Consider the following 20,994-nt stretch of genomic DNA (forward strand, 5'->3'; position numbering starts at 1 on the left):
CTCGGATTTAGATGGAAAGGATCGAGTTGGGTGTCATCTGTATACTGGTGACACTGAACCCGGAAACTCCAGACCACCTCTCCCAGTGGTTTTATATGGCGATGCCGAATAGCAGAGGGGGCAAAACAGCACCGTGAGGGACCCCACAGGCCAGCTCTGGCCATTTTCTGGCTCTGCAATTTCTTCCCCCACCCCACCCCAAGAGGTTGACCAGATTTGGCCTGGAATGTTCTCCTGCAAAAAGCACTGCTGAAACCAGTGAAGCTCCCGCAGCACTGAGAGGCAGGAATGTCTCTAGAGGAAGACTCGCGGTACAGCTGCCCCTTCTCCTCCTCCCAACTCCTGCATGATCGCTTGCAAGCCATTCCCGGTCTCAGTCCTTCTTTATCCAGAAAAGCACAACCCTGCGCCCTCCAAGAATAGCAATCGCAAAGTTTTTGTACCAAAGGCAGCTTTATAGCTGCTTTCTTTCGGCACCAACTGACACACTCATTCTGCTCCCTGCTGCAAAAGGGCAAATGGAACATCTGCCAGTTGAAATTAGCACTATTTTTAGGATCCAGCGTCCAATGGGAAGGCGGGGGGAGAACAAGTTAAACAGATAAAAGACTTGCAGTAGGAGGGAAAATGAGGAAGGCAACAGAAGAGAACACTATCGGGTTCTGGCTGTCTTCTACAACTGCCACTCCCCCCCCCCCCGTAGAGCACCCAAAGCCACCTCCCGCCTCATGTTTTGTGTTCTTATTCCTCTGCAATTCTTCGCATACACACCTGGGAGTAAATCCCAATAAGCTCAGAAGAACTAGACAGGGATAGGACCACAATGAGAGGAAAATTCTACTAGATGTGCCGTAAGGAATCTAGGCATATTTGGGAATTTTTGTGTCACAACCAAATTGGAAGCAGAACTTGCTGCCACCTCGTTTTGTGTAACAACATGTCATTCTGCAGGTGCCTCAGCTTTTTCACAAACTCAGGTAAGGACAGGCGTTGACTGTTTTGAAGGACGGCTTGCGTCACTGAGCTGGCAGCTCCATGTGGCTCCATCTCTGCAACGTGTGCATCTTCCAAGGAGCAGATTTGCCACCGGGTCCTGGGGATTGGAGGACGCCGGAGAGCGTGTCCAAAATCTCATTGCAAGAGAACAGATTCTCTAATCACCGATCACCCAAGCATGCTGAAACAATGCCTCCAAGACGGGCATTCTCCTCCACACTTCATATATCCAGTCCAGGGGATTTGGTATTTACTCTTAATCCTGTCACCCGATAGTGTAACACCACAAAGAAGAGGAGGAGCAGAAATCACATGCAACGCTTTATAAAGACACTGTGTTCAATCAATCAGTCAAATGCCCTTCCTTCAACAAGGTCCCCCTTGGAGAGAAATGTGGGGCACAAATAATAAAAAGGAGAAGAAATGAGCGCACAGGGAGGCCAGTGCATCAGGTGGGGCACAAGAGAGGCCCTTTCTCTCGTGGGACACCTACATGGCTCTCTCCGTGGGTGTTGTGAAATGTCCTCAATGATGTGGCTGTTGCAGACTGATCTGAAATGAAGTGATACCCCTTTTCATTTTATAGTGCTTACTGTAACTGTTGTTTTAAAGGTTTTATGGGATGCTATTTAAGCAAACTGTACTGCACTGCTAAAAAAAGCATTAAGGCTTATGTTTGCCAACCAGAAGGCTCTTACGTTCAGTCCCTGGATTGCCAGGTCACGGATCTGAGCTTGCCCTCGGTGGACCCTTCTCGGACAGCGGCTTGATGTGGCACATTCATGGGTCACGCTGCCGACTGCGGTTTTCCCAACCAGCTTTCCAGTTCAGCCTTTAGGGTCTGGCTCTGGCAATTTAGATTGTGAGTTTTCTCTTCCAGCATTGTTCACGCAGGGCTGCCTCCCTATATATATATATCCCACCTTGCACCTCCTTTACTAAGATATTTTCTATGTACTTTTATACATAAAAACTAAGTGACAAGTAATAAGCGCTGCTGACCTTACACGTGAGGTACATTTCTCACTAAAGTTCCTGCAACAAAAGAGGAAACAAGGTCTTGTGGCCCCTTTACGACTATGAGATTTATTCTAGCATGAACTTTTGTGGATTACAACTTACTTTCTCAGACACCTGGAGCAGAAAATCCAGGTCACAAATTTACATATACGTGATTGTGTGGATGAGATCCGAGTGAAATGAGAGAGAGACAATTATAAGTGCCATTATTAGCGATAATGAACTTTCAAGTGTTGGTTAGCATAAATATCCTGCCATAATTATGTATTTAGCTAATGCTAAATATCCGAACCAAATAGATGACTGTGTTAAGCTTTTGTCTCTGATGTATTGGTGGAGTAAATTCGACTATTAAGAAGTTTGTAGGATTTGAAGTCAATTTTTTTTCCAGAAAACAAAAGCAATTTTTGGGTTATGCTCAGGATTGTTGTGAAAGCCAATTAATATATGACTCTATGCAAGCCACGGCTTATAGTCTGGGATTTGTGAACATATCTGTGACCTGGAAGTGGACTGTAATTCAGGAAGGTTCGTGCCACAATTATCCGTCACGTCTTAAATGAACTACACAACCTTTCTGGTTGGTTATCATTACCCACGATGAAATACTGGCGGTGGGTAGCTCCATCGTTAAACTTAGATATCATTTATCGTTCAGAAGGAAATATTCTACATGGAAATCGATGCAATAAATATGTGACCAAGAAGTGTATGCAAATGTATGCAAATGATGAGAAACACATCAGCCAACCTAGATTCATATTCACAAGTATTTATCCTGCACACTCGGCAGCTGGTGGGGGTGGGGAGACCGTTTCTGGGCGAATTCCCCTCAAGGAAACCACCTCCCTTTGCTTCAGGGACCCGAGTCAAACTTTTCTTTTCTTCCTGATTCACTACAGCACAGCTTGGATACACTTCGGGGCGACATCTGAAGAGATGCAGGCGTTCAACCTCGGACATGCACCCTTCGCCTCACAGACACCTGGCCCAACTATGCTTCAACCCCCCCCCCCCACCGCAGCCTCTCAGGCTCCCCGAGGTGCCCATGACACCCATGATACCCCCCCACTTCCACTTCCCTCGCTGCCCAAAGCAAGCAGCTGCCTCTTAAGAGCTGCATGGGGATGGGGGGGGGGCTGTTCTTGGCACTCCCTCCGCTGCTCCGCCTGCCCTGGGATGGCCGATGTGTGTAGACAGAGTCCGTCCCCCCCACCCCTTTGCAAAGCCATCAGCCGGGAAGACCTGACTGAAAAAGAGGCCGGAGGAGCTGCCAAAGGAGGAAGCAAGAGGGCTGCGCTGTGAGGACGGGGGGGGGGGGGGGCTCGTGGGTGAACAAAGAAACACACCCTCTGAACCCTCAGATTTGAGAGAGAGAAGGGTTACCTGGTGGCCGCCCTTGGTCCGTACGCAAGCCTGCCCTCCGAGGCAAGCCTCCAAGTCCCCTTTCTTTCCGAGCTAGACGGGACCTTTGCCAGATGGGGCGGCCTGATTCTAGAACGGCTTCTCCATGGAGATGCTCCAAGAACCAACTGTGACCTCTGCTCTGGACCTTTTTATTTGTCTTTGCCTTCCACAATGGGAGATTTATGGGCACTATATATTTTACGATGGTCACCAGACTTTCCACCTTTGGCTGCCTTCACAAGATACTGTTATATTTTGTGATTTTTAACACTAATATTCTGTTAGGTCCTCTGGGAGGCTAATGCCTAGAGAAAGCAGTGTCAAGTATAAACCACTAATAAATATGTTGATCACCCCAGGCGTGCTGAACAGGCCCAAACCCCAAAGGTCTAGCACAGGGGGCCCTTGAGCAGACTGTAGGCAGGGGTCCGAGAACCCCGCCAACCCTCCAGGAATTTTGGTTTAATGCCTGAAACATCAAATCTCACCTCCTTGTTCCCCCAAAAAGCTCTCTCACAGTAATTCACGAAGCAATTCCCCCTCCTCTCTTTTTCAGGGAAACCAGCAGTGACCAGGCAGTTGCTTCTGGCATCTTAAAGATGCTGGGGGTGGTGGTGGTGGTGGTACTGAATTAAGAGGCCACCTCCACGGGCTCCTGGGAGTGTACCTGCCATTGGAGAGGACTAAAACTTTTTTGTTCCCTGGAATTGGGAGTGGTGGAATTTGGAACCCATTAAATCATCGGCAGCACCCACAGACTGAGGACCTGCCCATCCCCAAAGATTGGGAAGCAGGCCATAAAGAGCATCCCCGGTTTTTGTCAGGCAATTCTTTTTCATCATCACCAAACAGGGGTGAGGATGCTGACTGGCGGAAAGGCAGCGGCAGTCAAAAACGCAGCGGGCCTGCCCTGGCCCTCTGGAAAGCAAGGGCTGGCCTGAAGCCACTGACCTTTTGATTTTGCTTCAGGACAAATCTCTGGCCTCTCTCCCTTGGGACTCCTGGCTGGGCCGACGCCCCCTTGGGCCCGTGACCCTGTCCCATGCTTTCCTCTCCTCTCTGCTTGGCCCCACCTCCCTCGACAATGCCCCAAGCTCTTCCCAAAACCCATCCCCACACCTTTACCCCACGCCCAGGGGTTCCTACTTCTCTAGTCCCATATTTCTTCACCCGCCACCTGCTCCTGCCTCAGGATTTCAGCCGCTCACCCGAGGACAGCCCATCAGCCTTCCACGGGCGCCATCGCTCTGTGGCATTTAAAGGAGCTCAGCTGATCGACGCCCAAATGAGGTTCTACTGTGCATTGCAAGGCAAATGATTTCAGGCTTGATTTTAATTTTTAAACCTTTTAATTTTAATGAGATCCCCCCAACCCCTTCCCCTATCTCCCGACAACAGCACTCCCACCCTACGCAGCACGAAGATCCAAATGATGAATGATGCCCGAAGAGAAAGGCAAGCGGAAGGGAAATCTGAAGGTCTCCTGGGAATGCCGAAGGCTGTGCTGGCAAATGGAGAGTTCCACTTCGGAACATGGGGGGAACCCAATTAATACACACACCGGGAAGATGTGTGGTTGCATATTGTATCCCTCTTTCGGAAATAATAAGCCCCAAAAGGAAATCCAGGGACCAGTGGATGTCTCTCTGCTCATGTGTTTAAGGTTTTGTCCCCGGGTAAGTTCTGAACCAGCTCATGAGGGGATCAGACGCCTCGCTAAGGACCCCAAAGTGTTTTTCCATTTTGATGCGTCTTGCACAGATCGCACACATTTGAATGCTTTAAACTGAAGCGGTCCTCTCTGGCTCCGGCCACTAGATGTCCAGAGGGATGGGGCCTTCTCAGGGGCAGCACCAAGGCAAGGTACATCACCCTCCCTCCTAGCCTTTACGGTACTGCCTTTTGGGGACTTCCTGACTTTGTCATCCTGTCCTGGTGTTTGACAGCTGATGGTTGTCTGATGCCACTTGGTTTTCTAGATTTCAAGCTGCTCTCCCAGAGGCTGTTTCGCTATTTGTCTGCAGTTGCGATCATGCAGTGATTCCCAAATCAGAAGCCAGGCTATCCCCCATCCACCCACATGACAATTGGAAGACAGCAAAACATTCATCCTCATGCATCTATTCTCTCTCTCTCTCTCTCTCTCCTGTGTGCGTGTGCGTGTAAACCCCTATATCTGTCTGTCTGTCTGTCTGTCTGTCTGTCTGTCTGTCTGTCTGTCTGTCTTCCTAATCCATCCATCCATCCATCCATCCATCCATCCATCCATCCATCTCTCACACGCTCTGAAAACATGTGGCACACAGGAAACGGAACAGGCTCAGATGCCTCCCCCCCTGCAGTGTAGAAGCACGAAACAGAACACCACAAAGCCAAAGAGTTCATAACAAAGCAGCCAATTACCTGAGCTTGCGCATCCCTGCTGGAGGGAATCTTGCAGCGATGACACAGAGTGAAGGACTGGAGGAAGAAAAGGAGGACAGTGAGGAAGAAGCCCGGGAGGCAAACAGGCGACAATCTGCCCGCAAAGCAAGAGCTAGTTAACACACCAGGCCGAACAGAGGACAACAGGGCGGCCAGACCAGCTCAGCTCCCCTTCCGGTCTACAAGGGAAGGCAGGGCAGCTCAAGAGATGCATTTGACAAGTTTCACGCCCCAGACTAAAAACATCACCTGAAGGTGGCCTAGAGAGAGCCATCCAGAAGGCACCAACTCTGCCCTGCCATGAACTATGAACTGGCACTCCAGGTTACAGTAAGTGATATTCCTCCTCCCAGAAAGTCATCCTCTTCTCTCTGTGCAGAAGAGATCCGGGGCAGCCCAGCCGCTACCCGATCCCACTGCCCCCATCAGCTCCAGCCCCTCCTGGATGGCAGACTCAGGCCAACACCACCGGGAGGGCCAGGGGGCCCCTTCTTGGCAGAGGCGGCAACAGCTTCACTTGGTCTGGACACCAGTTCTTGTTGGGGGTGAAGTGGGATCTTAAGAACAGTGTCTGGATGTTGGGATTTCTAACACGGGCACTCCTCTCCAGAGGTTGAGCCGGCCAGAAATGGATCTGCATTAACCATGGTGGAATGAAAGGGTACCACCATGGTAAGCTCTTAAGGTTTTTGCACGGGTTAGGCCTCGGGCCCAAAGGCACCAGAAATCAGAGGGCACACCATGGAGACTTCTCTAGGTCGCAAGGCCTCGACAGAATGGTTACTGTAATACTTCCGGACACCTCCTCTGCCCCCTTGCAGGCTGTACAATGGGCTTGAGGCTCCATCCCGCTCTTCCAACGTGTCACTGATAGTGTGGTCGAGCATTGGTAACTTTGCTGAGTCAGAGCGGGGTGACTTCTGCAGTCAAATTAATTTTGGACTCTTGGCAAATGTATGCCAAATGAATGAGATCGAGGTGGGCCTGTCCAGAACCGGAAGGCGCAGGATGTGTGGGTCGACCCTGATCCTTTCTCCAGCCCTCCCCCTGGTTCCTGCTGCAACGGACAAAGCAAGGCAGTCTCAGCGAAGAAGGGGGTTACTCACAGCCTCACGCCCCCCCACCACACAAGGGTTCAGGGGTTAGCCAAAGGCCAAGGGGTCCCTTTGCGAGTCTGGAGGCAGATAAGCGGAGAGAAAAGGAGGAGGAAGGGGTGTGTGTGTACGAAACTGGTTCAGTGCAACCTGGAAGGATCCCCAAGAAGTTCCAGTGCTATGAAGCCTCACCGCAGGGCAACGCCGGCACCCGCCCGCCCATGCCTGAGGAGACCAGCGTTGCAGGCGCAGAAGTGCGGTGAGAAAGGAAGCAGCATTTGCCTGTCCTGGAATCCCACCAGCCCTCTTCAGGAAGCCCAGCTCGCATGGCAGAAAGGAGACGGTGCTCACGTGGGCTCAGAACACACGGCAACCTCTTGGCCGCTGGTGTGTGTGACAGATCCAACTACAGGGGGAAGGGCGACGGCTGCCGTTGGCCGTAAGGTCTGGTTCTGCTCAAACAGGGTCGGGAATTGCTAGCAAACACTGCCCTAGACGTCCCCAGGTGCCCCTTCTTTGGCATGTGGGGTATTTCCTCTTGTGTACCTTGCCCACAACCTTGTCGTTCCCCCAGACCAGAGCTGACTTCCTGACACCCACGCAAAGGGCCCCCCTCCTGTGCCCTTACCTTGGCCCTGGGGCTGCCCTTGGGAGGGCAGGACGCCCTGCCCCAGCTCCCCGTTGAGCCAGAGCTGCATCCGGATGAAGGGCTCCCGGCCTTTCTGCGTCAGCTTGCTCCAGGGCTTTGGCCGGGACAACATGTCGCTGACGCTCCCTTGTGAGAGGCCCAGCACCTGCAAGGGGGGGGGGGGAGAGGCAAAACCACGTGAGACACGTTGGCACAAGGAAGGCCAACACCCTGGCCCCCAACCCCATTTCTCTAGAGGGGAGTGGGTGGGCCTGCAAAAAAAGTAATAATCATTCAAATACAACTGAATCATTATAAGTACATAAACATGAAACACTATCTTGGAACAACACTTCTAAATTAGAAGGGAAGGACAGAGAATCTGTAACAGAGCAGGTTATAAAAACTCTCCTTCTTCAACTATATACATAGGAAAGTTTCCAGGAGACACAGAAAAAGAGGTCACTTTTCCTGCTTCCCATTCTCACTGCCACCCTCAGTGCAGTTCCCGATGCCAGTGTATCCAACACTGAACCTAAAGCCTTTAGCTGAAGGGCTTCAGAATGGCAGGATTTTGCCATGCCTTTCAGGTACACCAGCTGAGATGGAGGACCAAACATGGGCTCCGTGGGATGGGTGACTATGGAGAATTCTAGAACGGGGGATCTGCTGGGCTCAGAGGTTCGTGACGCTGGCTGAAAGCCCAGACCTCTCCCATCTGTGAACCCAGGGCTGTCTGTTCTAGGGCCAGGGGACGGGGCCTCCGAAGCCCCTGCCTGAAAAATCACTTAGGGGGTTTGATCTTAAATCCCAAACAACCTCCTGCTATTCTGCTTTAGAGGACTGGAAGAGGATATTTCCAGAAGGATGAGAAAAACATTAAAAAGCACCTGTTTTTCTTCCCCAGATTTTTGGTACAGCATGCAGCTTCTTTTGAATTTGCTCCTGCTTTTTATTTTGCTCTGTTTTCTTCTTTCAAAATGCCAAGTACAGAGGGCAGAATGTGCAGCAAAAGCTTTAGAGTGTGTGGCAGTGCCTGGTCGTATCCAGGAGGCTCGGTGATCTGAGCAAAGGAGTGGCCGGGTGGGGAACAGAAGCCCAGCCTAGGGGAAAGCAGGAAGAGCCTTCCAGAAGAAAAGCAGCTGCACATGGGCAGGCCTGGCAGCAGGGCAGTCCGGGGACTGAGAGCAACGCCAGGGACTCTGAAGGTGGGCTCGGTGCTTGGCGTCATTCCTTCATGCAACCTTTGCCGTGGCCTTCAGCCTCAGGGCTCCGTCTTATAATCGGGCCTGTGCAGATCAGATGCAGAGGAAGGCCACACTCTTGCGCTTGCACTTCCTGGTGAGATTTAAAACCCACCTTTCCTCCATCGAGTTCCATGTGGGGTCCTTCTTGTCCTCCCCCTCCCCCCCATCCTCACAACTCCCCAGTGAGGTAGGTAAAGATGAGCAAAAAGGGCAGGCCCAAGATCGCCCACAGCACGTCATGGCTCACTGGGGGAAGACACAGAACAAGGATCCCCCATTCTGGCACTCCAGAGACCGGATCACACGGGTTCTCCTTAACAGCTGTGCTCAACAGAGAGTTTTCTCATGTGTAACTTCTTAGGCAAACTTTTGTACAACCATGAAGCATACACGATGCCTAGTGTCTTTGGCCTCTGACTACACCCCCATCTCTAATAATCATCATGAGCTGTCAAGTCAATTCTGACTTAGGGCAACCCCTTTTTCAGGATTCCTCGGGGAGAGAATACTCAGAAGCAGTTTCCCATTTCCTCCTCCTGGGGGACCTCCTGGGACTGTGCAGCTTGCCCAAGGCCCCCCAGGCTGCACCCACTCACAGGAGGAGGTACGGGGGGGAATTGGGGGCTCTGCAGCCACATACCTAAAGAACTAAGCTATCTAGCTGGCTGTGCCATTTCTAGATGCTTACAAAATTGCCCAAAGCTTTCAAAAGGGAAAAAGAAAGGGCCTCTTAAAAGTTGACGAGTAAATGATTCAAACGTTCCATTCCCTTGCTTTTTAAGTCAAATATTGCTCAGTGGTAAAACTGCTCAGAAATTGGCCATTCCCACACCTTCTCGAGCAAATGCCGCTCAGTGAGCGCACTCCCCTCTTGCATGTGCACACAGGCATACCCACCCAGCCTCAAGCCGAGATCTTACCTTTTCCCCAAATATCCTTTGGCAGATGCCGTTCTTTGCTAGCTTCTCTTTGACCTGACGGGTGAGTTCTATCGTATCCACTTCCTGGTACATATAAATCTCATACTGCTCGGGGGTCAGCGGAGGAACGGAAGGTTTCGATGGCTTTGATAAGGAGACGATGGGGGAGGAAGGAAGGGGGCTGTTCTGCGGGGTCTCACTGCGGCTGGCCCCCGTCACACTCAGCTCAGAACTCTGGGAATAAGGAGACTCTGCGTTGGGCCACTCCTTCCAGTAGTCAGAAGAGGAAGGCCCCTGGAGCGGCTGGCTGCTGCGCTCGGAACGGGGCTGGCTGCTGGCTTTCTCCTTCCCACTGGGGGGCTCCTCCACTTTGGGCTCCTCCGGAGGAGGAGCCACGCTCCGTCGGTCAGGCTGCACGGTGTTCCACCAGTGGTCCTTCCACACGCCGCTGCGCCCCAGTTCATTTTTGACATGCCTCAGCATGCCTTGGGCTGAGTCCGACATCCCGTGGAGGTCGAGGACGGAGGCTTCCGGGGTCTCCTTCTTGAGACCCGGGAGTGCCTGCAGGGAGGGGACGCTGGCATCCACAGAGGAGGTGGACGAGGAGGAGGAGTGCTTCTTCAGGGACATGGCCAGGGGGGAGTAACTGGAGACCGAAGAAATGGCAGGCGTGGGGATCAGTTTGGGGGACAAGAGGGACATTTCGGCTTGCGACAGGGGGCTGGCTTTCAAGGAAGGTTCCAGGGCGGCTTGCTGAGCTTCCATCTCCCGCCGGGCTTGCTGCAGAATGGAGCGGATGGCATCGTCGGACCCGCCGCTGCTTGAGGCGGAAGGGGGCTGAGCCGGCTCAGCTGGGGAGGGAAGTAAAAACAAGGTCTGATCAGAGGCACGCTGGAGCCACGTCAGGCATCCCACCCACTCCTACTGGGCCTCAAGCCCCCTTGGACACCCTAACCCCCCTGACCACTCATCTGGAAATGTCAATGGTAAATCTCAGAAGGGTGGGTTTCAGCCTGTCATGGGATATGTCAGGAGAGGAGTAGGAATAGGAAGACATTCGTGGACTGTGGTGCACCTTGTCCAAGAGGACAACACGGGGATCACCTGCCACCTAGCCAGGAGGGAGGACAGAGGTTGTGACATGAGCCCCTGCTCAACACAGTCACTTTCCACCCATGCATTCTGACTCTGCCTGCTTGGTGATCATTAGGATGGCTTTCCTTCTGCTCCCTCCTCGGAAGGGCCTCTCTTCATGTCCACTGTCCTTTTCTTCCACCGGGACTCCTACCTGGCTGTGCTCTTCGCTCTCTTTCACCCAGAGCGAGAGATTATCAGCTGTCCCGTGGGGCTCCATGGCGCTCCAAGGGGCACTCGCATCAGCTTTTTGAGCTTTCTGTTTTCAGAATGATATAACACTCGCCCCACCTCCTGGCCTTCCCTCCCTTACACACACATTTTAGAGTTCTGGATGATCATGCGGAGGACAATGTAGAATAAAATCTGCTGACGACTAGGTCAGGGAAGTGTAAAAAATGTACTTTGTCCTTATTTTTGAATCAGTTTTTGTGTGCACACCCACAGACACCCCACCCCCCCGCCAAGGCCTCTCCCAAACAGTCCAGAGAATCACAGAGTGCATTTAGATGATACTGTTATGGCAGTACCACGTGAACTGCCATGACACCATGCGAAGGAACGGTGGGACCTGCTGTTTGGTAGAGGACTTAGAGCGCTTGGACATAGAGATTTCTTGCACTCCCTTGAATGGCAGCAAATGACGTGAAATGCCTCAAAGAGCTGCGGATCCTAACCATGACCATCAAAGTGGTGTCCAACGGCTATGAATGGTATCAGAGCCGTCTCTTTTACGGCCTGGTAAGGATGCATAGTATTCCCTGTTAGGGACCTAAGACTCTACCTTATAGGAGGAGGAGCCTCCTAAAGCTTCTCTGGAGAAAAGGAATATCTATTTACACCTCCTGGCTAGTGGCTTAGTTGACCATATCACAACAATATCACGTGCAGTTGAGTGAATTCTGACTTCTGGGGACCCTCTTCAGAGTTTTCTAGGTGGAGAATATTCATAAGTGTTTTTCCCTTCCCTTCCTCTGGGGGCGCCCTGGGACCGTGCTGCTTCCCAAGGCTACCCAGGCTGGCTCTTCTCCCAGGAGGCACCAAGGGGAGTGAACTCCGAACCTCTGGCTCCCCAGCCAGAGACCTAACTCACTGAGCTATCCAGCCAGCTTGTTGCTAAACGGAGGTGCAGACATTAAAATCATGCTTTGTGACGCACTTTTGGGAAGCAGCTGAACGAAGTGACAACAGGAGGAAGGCTAACCACTTTTTAAAGAATACAACAGCACAGCAATAGAGCCGGCTAGTCAAAACGATATGGCTAGGTTTCCTTTTTCACAAACTGTTTCCACACTGTTTTCACCTACCTGTTTTCTGGACCTGCAATTCCCTTTTTGCTTGCTCTAAGATGGATTTGATCGCTTCATCAGAGCCCGCCTCTGTGGCTCGGATTCTTGTGGTGATGTTACCTGGAGAGAAAAAAGGAGACCCCCTTCAATTAGCAAGCATCTCCCTGAGGACCAGTGTTTCCATTTAAAGGCATCTGTTACTGAACCATTTAAAGAAAGGAACTGCAGAAAGACAACATGATCAATAAAATCAACCACCACAACCACGACGGACATGCATTTGTCTCCTGCGGACATGCATCAGCCTGTGCTGCTTTTTTCTTTCTTTTTACTTGACCATTCAGTGCTGCTTTTAAAAAATATTATAAAGGTTTCAGGCTAAGAGAGGGGCCGCCCATCGGCATAGCTGGCTGCGTCGACTGGAGATGCGGGGAACTGACTTTGGGACCCCACTGCACAAGGTGCTCCCTCACTGTGCTGAGGCCACTTAAAGTCACTTTCAATCTGAGGCGACTTGGCAAAGGCTGCGGATGCTGGCGTCGTTTAACAAGGATTCAGATCAACGTTTTTCTATGACCTACTAGAAAATATGTGAGCCAGATCCACCCACAAACAATATGAAGATTTCTCAAAAAGCACACACTGCCAGTCTGTTTCTTTTCCACTCCCCCCACCTTTGAAAGAACGTCTGCTAGATTTCTCAAAACAAAAATATCTTTCTGAATGTAAAGATATTTACATTCCAGTATTGCCGACTGGAGTAAGAGACAGAAAGAAAAGGTGCATGGGATACAGGGGAGGTGATACTCAGAGTGAGCCACAGGAAATGTCTTGTTCAAATCTACCCCGGCCAGTGAGGAAAGCTTTTCCACTCTCCTCATCTTCAAGGTTTCTGGTGGTGTTCCTGTTAGACGCTGTGTGCACAAGGACAACAGGCTAGCAGGAGAAACACTGCATATATTCTGGAATGCCGGCCCTCCTTCTCCAGAGCAGGACACCGTGCAGTTAGAGACGGTTGCTGAGTAGCATCTGCTGGTCCCTGCTGAACTTTTGGCACCAAGGGCTGAATTTCCAATAGCCACTCCCTTCCTCATTACAGGCATGTCATCATCCGCCTTTCTCCTGGACACACCTCACTGCAGAAGCACTGTGTGAGTACCTCAACACCAGATCAGTCCATCTTTCACTTTGAATGGCATCCACCAGCTTGCCTTTTCAGTGGCATGACCTCGATTCCCACCATGATAACTAATGGGTACTAATTCTGTTCTATTGAGAAAAGAAGACTATGGGGAGATAATATGAACAGTACTTTTTAATTGCTCAAAAGGCAGTCCTACAGAGGAAGGGCAGGATCTGCTTTTGATCATCCCAGAGTGCAGGACCCATTATAATGGGCTCAAGCTACAGGAAGCCAAATTTAGGCTGAATATCAGAAAAAAACTTCTTAACTGTTGGAGCAGTATGACAAGGGGAGCAATCACCTCGGGCAACGCTGGAGGCCTTCAAGAGAAAATCGGACAGCCATCTGTCCCATCTGCTTTGATGTGGATTCCTGCCTTGAGCAGGGGGTTGGACTCAATGGCTTTAGAGGCCCCTTCCAACTCCATGATTCTAGTATTAAAACACTGGGAGGAATACTTTAAAAAAAAAGAAGCAAATGAAGCTTATATACAATGACAAAGCCTGCCCAGAAAGAGTACATAAATGCGTTTTGTTCAGTGTCACTAGATCTGGAATCAGAAAGAGGCACACAGCCAGTATGACCTAAGCTGGGTGCAGGCATGAACTCTGCCAGTGTCCTGTGCTTTGTGGGATACAGCCAACCCGACCATACAGACTGCGTGGTGTAGACAACCGAGGGAGCAGGAGGGAAGTGCTTCTGTCACTCTCTGAAAAGAAATGAATGAATGCAGGATGCAGAAAGCTGAGTGCCTGCTTGCTTTCTAGTAGTGTGAGAGGTGTCACATAGCCTGCTCCAGCCCAGAGGGGTCTGGGACATATGTAGGCGGGTTCTGTAGTACAGGAGCCACCAAGAGGTTCCTCAGAGGCTGGAAAGACCCTGTTCAACAATACTAGGCAAGCAGCAGCCAGGGTCACTTTTGTGGATGCTCCTCCGGATGTGAGTGGGGGTCCCTTGAGGCCCCGCAGCTGCAACAGGCAAGCCGTCTCCCACCCTCTTTAAAGTGCTGGAGAGAAGCTTCACCCTCACTGCCATATTTCCCCCTGAAGACATAGGACAGGCAGCTGAAGAGGATAGCTCCGAATGGGCAGTAAAGCCTCTGAAACCGGAAACCACCTTTTGAGACCAGCCCTAACATGGCTTGTACTCATCAGGGGCCCAGAATTTTCCTCCAGAAGCGATTCCAATGCACACTTCGGCATCTCTTAATTCAAGTTCTTGCCCAAATGTTAGTCCCAACTAAAGCAGACCCACAGAATTCTGGGTCTTACAAGAAGCACTGATTTAACAAGCCCCATTCATTTGATTTGGGACTAACAACCAGATTTAGTCCACTGAACATCGGATAAACAAACCATTTAATAAGAAACTAACATGGCAAGAAGTTCTAAGCTCTGAGATATCCTCCACTGTTGTAATCATCCCCCACAATGTTTAAGACTGATTGATTAATTCATTCATTAATTCCACTTCCATATTGCTCCATTAGTGTCACCATGTTCTGGGCAAGCAGACAGTAGAAGTAAGCTGGAATAAAATAAGCAAACTTCTTAGGCAGTAGCCTAAAATGCTAGGTGGATTATAAGATAAGATGATGATATGCCATTAATCTCAGTTAATAACAGCTTAATATTTCTATGGTATGCTTTTAGCGGTCCTGCTTTTGCTTGGTGCTCAGAGAACATGAGCTTCAATTCATCTGCCCTTGCCAGGGTGGCCATGGGTCCTAAAAGCACAGAGCACAGCACTTAAACCACTTTTCTGCCCAACCTCGGTTTAGGGAAAGAAACATAATGGATGGCAGATAACTCAAATTTACCCCCTAGTGTCTAGTTCTGCTACTTAAGCGGTTGTGTTTCTAAGTTTGTATCTATGCAACAGTCTCTTCTTCTGTTGACTTGTTATACAGATCACAAGACACACCTTGAACTTGATTGCTTTTGATGAGGTGCAAGGAACTCTGGCAGAGCCGGGCCAAATCATTTCCCTTTAAATTTCACACCACACCCAGAAAGAGTCCCCGCAACACACAGAGTAAAACAGGAGTAACTGTATGTCAGGTTTAGAAGTGGGGGTTTCACATACTCTAACCATGCACTAATCTGAATGCCCCAGAGAAGAGAAAAAACTAATTTATTCGACCTAAACAAATCTCTCTTTTTTGCTGAGGTGGTTTTGGGGGTCTCGTGGAAGCCACCTGCAGTCAACAGTGAGCACTCTGCCTGTCTCTGAGGTAGGTGTCTAATTAAACTACGTGCAGATTTTAATGCAAACCACTGTCCGCTTTTCTGGAGTTGCATTTCTTCTACTTTATTAGTATTGTATAAATGGGTACCCTAATCCCCAGCCCAGTCCACCTTCTAAAGCAACCCACAATATTCTCATTGTCCTTCTATAACCCATCATTTTAGTTATTTTTCACAGCCTACTACTGTGGAAAAATGAACCTTACCAAAATTGGTGTGTGTGTGTGTGTGTGGTGGGGGAAGGCATTCAAGTGTATTGCCAAAAGGCCAGAAAAGTTAAGATATCAACATGTTGTTGAAAGCAGCATTCAAAAGCAGAGGAATATTAAACATTAAAATGCTAGAAGTGTAAGAATACAAGCTCTCACGAAAAGGACAGAGAAGGACTTGTCAAATTTCATCCAGAAATGAGCCATGAAGTGTGAGGGCCACCACCAGGATAGGCCCTGTCTAATGGATTCGCCTGTCTAATCTTACAAAATGATGAAGTGAGCTGGGTGTGTGAACCCAGGTTTCAAGACTCAGGTGGGATCAGGTGGGAGAAGGCAGCATTGAGGACAGAGTGCGCTTTTTATCAAAAACAGATCTGTTTCGGGCAGGAGCAGAGAGAATCACACTGGGAGAGGCCCAAGACCGAAGATGGTCATCTCCAAAGAGGTACCCCCAGACAAAACCAGGATGAAACGTGAGACTCATGCTGGGGTCCTCTTGTTCCTGCTGTCCCTGAAACGGACATTCACATGGCGGTCTTCGGCCCCGCTGAGCTTAAGATAGAAGCATGAACGTAAAGTCTTTAAAGACAAGAGCCAAATTCCAGAACTTGGAAGGTTACTTAGCTGCAATTCCAAATCTCACCTGATGCAGCAGTAATTTTTTAAAAGTAACTCTTGCTTATTTTATTTGAAAGTAGGTAAAATTATTATTATTTTGTTCCTTAAAAAGAACACCGAAATCTACAAGCAAAACAGAGCCAAGCAATGAAGCCGCACACAGCCTGTTCTGAGAGAGGTAACTGAAACAGTTACCTGAAAGGTATGAAAATTCTCCCTTGCTGTGTAATGAACCTTACTCATGCCTTGGTTATTCAAAGGCCAGGCGGCCGGTAGTATTTTTCAGCAAAATGCTACTGAATTCCTTCTTTAGTGGTTAGGGTTTTGCTTTGGCTACTTTGATCCTGGCTGAATTCAAGGGCCACGTTATCATCTGGTGATTCTAACTGCCATTTGACAGATAGATTAGTGAACAAAAAAAAAAAAGTGACAAATCAGAAAAAGAGACCTAATTACAAGTTACCTGCTATTCGTAACAAGTTGTTTCTGACGAAACAAATACTGTAAATGGATCAGATGGTGACTCTATATTGTGGAGACTCCTTTATAAGCTGCCCTGCATATATTAACAGGCATAAGTACAATGTTTAGAAACCTACTGTAGATTTATAGTGGTGCTAAAGCATAAATCGTGATAGTATATTGCCACTAATTAATGAGTTTCTACTTGAATTCTCACAATACAAGCAGCAAACCTTTAAGCAGTTTGCTACTGCAACGTACATCAGCATGAATCTAACAGAGGACTCAGGCCAATGCAAAGTAAAATAAAATAGGTAAGTTGCTTCAGGGTCCAAAAGGGAGATTATTGCTGATGTGAAGTTTGAACCCAGGACTTCTGGGATTAAAACTGACCGCCATCCTACAGCTCTCTCTGCTTGTTCTGCACTTTGGGTGTTTGGAAAGTCCTTTGGTGTAGGTAAAACAAACGTTTTGAGCTGGGAACCAAGTGTGGCACAGAGCTCCCTCCTCCCAAGTTTCTAAAGCTCCTGAATCCAACTTGCTACAGATCCTCCTCGTCCTCCTCCTCCTCCTCCTCCTGCCCTTTGTCTGACGCTTATGGGAGCACTGCAAACACCTTCAGTAGCTGAGACGCTCAGAAGGCAGCAGCGGGCTTGCATCTTCCAAAAAGAGGTGCAGCTTAAGGCAAGGATTCTTGTCTGCCAGTCGAATTCTGTGTTCCCCATGTCTAGGCGTAATGCTGACACAGTAACATTCAAAGACTGTCCGTTCAAGACCAAAGAAGAGGAAACGTGCCTTGTATCGCCTGCACGCACCAAACACTTACTTTACCTTTCGTTTCCCACTTGCTCAGGACCACGAAAGCCAAACGTCTGGGTTCCCAAAACAACATCTATCGGGGCTGCCAGAGCCCATGGCACACAGCGAGTGGGCTGAGTCTCAGATTTGGGCCAAGGAAGCCTGGGATCAGATCTCTGCTCAGCCATGAAATTCTCCGTGTGACTTGGGCCACTCCAACCTCGGCCCTGATGAGGATCAAAGGAGACCATTTGTTTTTATGGGTGCCTGACCTCGACCTCTTGGAGGACAGACAAGATACCGGTGTGGCCGACATTCATGACTCTAGAAGTCTAGCTCTGTCTAGGGGAGGCAGGAGGTTCACTGGAAGGAGTCAGGTTAGTACAGCAGCGGCATTAGAAGAGAAAAAGAAAAGTGAGGGCTCTTGATGCCTACATGTTCAACACAGAATCATGTTTATGCTAACCCATGGTTTGTTTTATACTTACTGGTCCAGTACAGATGCAACATAGGCTCCCTGCACACCACGGTTTACCAATCGGGAGCCAACCTCAAGAATTGCTCACACCCTTCTCGGTGGCCCAGCGGTCAGAGAAGAGGCCCTCCCTTCCCTCCTCTGTCCAGCGTTTGCTGCTGCTGCCGTTATACAGGCTGTGACACTAAAGGCGCTGATGGTAACTGGGCTCAAGTTCACAATAAAGGTCCAGGAACCCGTCCATTCCATACACTGGCATGAACTCAAGGTTGCCAGAACAACCACGATTACCATCAGGCACAGTTTGTTTTTTGTGTTAACATGAAATCATGCCTAATGCTGGGAAGAGAAGAGAGAGAGAGAGAGAGCTGTTCTCGAGGGCAGAGGAGGGAAGATGCACTTCCACAGATGGCTTGAGTTGCAATTCTTGGGTTTGCAGGGAGCCAGCGTTGGGTCTGCACAAGGCCCCTCTCTGTTTTTCTTTCAGATTCCAGGCCAGAATCAAACGGCACCCTCGGTGCTTTCCGCAACAACAACAACAACAAAGACGACACACAGCTAAGCACACTTCACTTTCCAGAGATTGACTGCAAAGAGAAACACCTGCCTGAGACGTACCTTCCGACCCACTTCTTCGTTTCGGTACTTCCTGAAATAGTCTGTTCAGGTTCTGGCCTGGATTCTCTGTTGAAAAACAAGTTGGGTAAGAACAAAACAATCAGGGGATGCTGGTTTGTGAGAACGGTGAGCTGTGAGATGAGACACGAACAAACGAACGGGGAGATGGCAGGGGGCCGAGCGGAGGGCGAGCATAAGGAGCAGTGAAATCAAGCGGCTGCTTCACCTCCTGGGTCTGGCCGAAGGAGCTGGCCACTTTGGAAAGGAAGCGAGAGACAGGCTGGAAGGTGAAGGAAGATAATAGCTGGGCCCAGAAAGGAGAGGAGGAAGGCATAAATCAGCATCTAAAAGGTACAGAGAGACGGAGGCAGGCCAGTCCTCGTGGCAAGAGCACTAGGTCCCAAAGGGGCCGCAGGTGCGAACCTCACCGAGTGGTCTCTCCCCTCCCCAGGCGACCGCTTCGCCTTTCAGGTTTTCCTCCCAAAGGGCCTCACACCCTGAGCAAAGCACCGCCATGTGGGGAGGGAGCGGGGCCCCTTCTGCTCGCCTCCTTTCTCAGCACGGCCCCGCGGCACCTGCTGCAATGCACAGAGAAGGGAAGCTGGCCAAAGAACGGCCAAGCCCACTTTATGTGGTGCTGGTCTCTCCTCTCACCCCCGCCCACAGTAACTACAGCTCACTTGACACGGGGACGGTGGCTGTGGGGACTGAACGTTTCCTGCAAGGGGGGGGGCTAAAAGGGAGAGCTGGGAGGGGTATACGTGGCTTTGGCTCCCGCTGCTGGGAATACTGAAGGAAGCCTTGGCCCCAGCGCTGCTGCCTGCTCTTCATCTCTCTCGGGTAGAGGAAAGCCCTCACTCAGGTAACTCTTCTACGCCTGTGCATCATCTTACCCCATGAGGAGGCATACATGTCTGGAACCCCTGCATGTGAGCTTTCGCCATCGGATCCACGCCACTGCACTGTTTTCCAATGCACTAAATACAGTACACCAGCAGGCAGGTTATTACTGCGCTTGGATGGATGGCTACAATGTCCAGAATCCCCTAAGAAGCAAAGCCGTAGCCACCCTAGTTGGGGGATACTTGGTGCTGGAGTCCAACCAAGCAACTCTCTGGAACTCCGGCTGCTGTCTAAAACCAGCTCAGATCTTGGCTTATTACTCTGCTCGGTGGATCCCCATTAACCTGGAATTCTTTGGTTCGGACATAATCTGGAACTGTGGCTTAACACAAGCCAGCACTTCTGTGTTGAAACTGAGGAGCAATGAAGGGGAGGAGAAATTTGGGAGAAGGAGACATGGAGGCCACTTCATAAACCATGAGTGATGAAGTCGTGTCAGAATGCAAAGACTCAATCCTTGTATAAAATGCATTCTGAGCATCTAATCGATTTTACGGACAAAATTAATATGTTGCTGTGCACAGTAAGTTTTCTTGACAGATCCTCCCACCCTGGGTCAGATTTACGAATATCTAGGCTTCACACATCTGTCTTAATGCCCTGTGAGAAAGAGTGTGTGGGTGCATGCACGTGTGTAAGGTCTACATGGCCTCTCTGTGTAGGCGTTGTACTTACGAAGCAAAAGGGAAGCCTCGAAGCAGCCCTACCACTCCCCCCTGCTGCCCCCACCCCCGCAAAGGGAGGTCTTCCTTTCAGGGGGGAAGTGTTTATTGTCTTTTTAATGAGGAAAGTCGCCTTGAGTCCTTTTTAAAGAGAAAGGCGGGATAAAAATATTTTAAATAAATAATACATAAACGCAAGAGTTTCTAACACTCCCCTGCCCCGAAAGCAAGAGCCTGCGATGGGGCAGGTGAGCCGTTCCAGTCAAACGTGGAGGGCCCCCCCCGGTTGGTCCAGGGTTCTTATCCCTGCAGCTGTTTTATCCACATGTGGGTTGTCCAGACTGAATTATTTCAACCTCCTAGGCCAGTTTATAACAAAAAGGGGCTGGGAGGATATAAGGAAGCTTGAAGAACATGGCTAAAAAGAGGGGAACATTTCAGAAGCTTGATTCTCCTCGCACAACGGCCAACAGGAGACCCTAAGGAAGCCCTCCTAACTTCTAACCTGGGTGAAGCTCTCCATTTTTTTAAAGGTGGGCCGCCGCAACATTTGTCTATATCTGAGAGAAAGCTAGATTTACAAGAGGCACAGAGCTGCCTCTCCTTTGTCTTTCTGCTACCCCCTCCTCTTCTTTCTAACATTACATAAAAATATAGG

The 20,994-nt window shown here is 49.9% G+C and overlaps 1 protein-coding gene across 10 annotated transcripts in view; it reads right to left on the bottom strand.

The window, feature by feature from the left end:
* The window catches only part of CUX1 (cut like homeobox 1), a 328,228-nt gene that overhangs the window by 71,509 nt on the left and 235,725 nt on the right, over nt 1-20,994 (bottom strand). For 5 of the 10 annotated variants that reach the window (XM_072978277.2, XM_072978281.2, XM_072978280.2 and 2 more), the window contains 5 exons: nt 18,772-18,837; nt 12,178-12,279; nt 9,737-10,587; nt 7,570-7,735; nt 5,827-5,883 (listed from right to left, as the gene is read on the bottom strand). The exons of 1 other annotated variant lie outside the window; for it this stretch is intronic. In XM_072978277.2, the coding sequence (XP_072834378.2) occupies nt 5,827-5,883; nt 7,570-7,735; nt 9,737-10,587; nt 12,178-12,279; nt 18,772-18,837 (1,242 nt within the window). The remainder of the gene's footprint in view (nt 1-5,826; nt 5,884-7,569; nt 7,736-9,736; nt 10,588-12,177; nt 12,280-18,771; nt 18,838-20,994) is intronic. 4 more of the 10 variants (XM_078379385.1, XM_072978279.2, XM_072978282.2 and 1 more) reach the window with 3 other exon arrangements.

Source organism: Pogona vitticeps, chromosome 7 (genome assembly GCF_051106095.1).
Source record: "Pogona vitticeps strain Pit_001003342236 chromosome 7, PviZW2.1, whole genome shotgun sequence".
Taxonomy (NCBI): domain Eukaryota; kingdom Metazoa; phylum Chordata; class Lepidosauria; order Squamata; family Agamidae; genus Pogona; species Pogona vitticeps.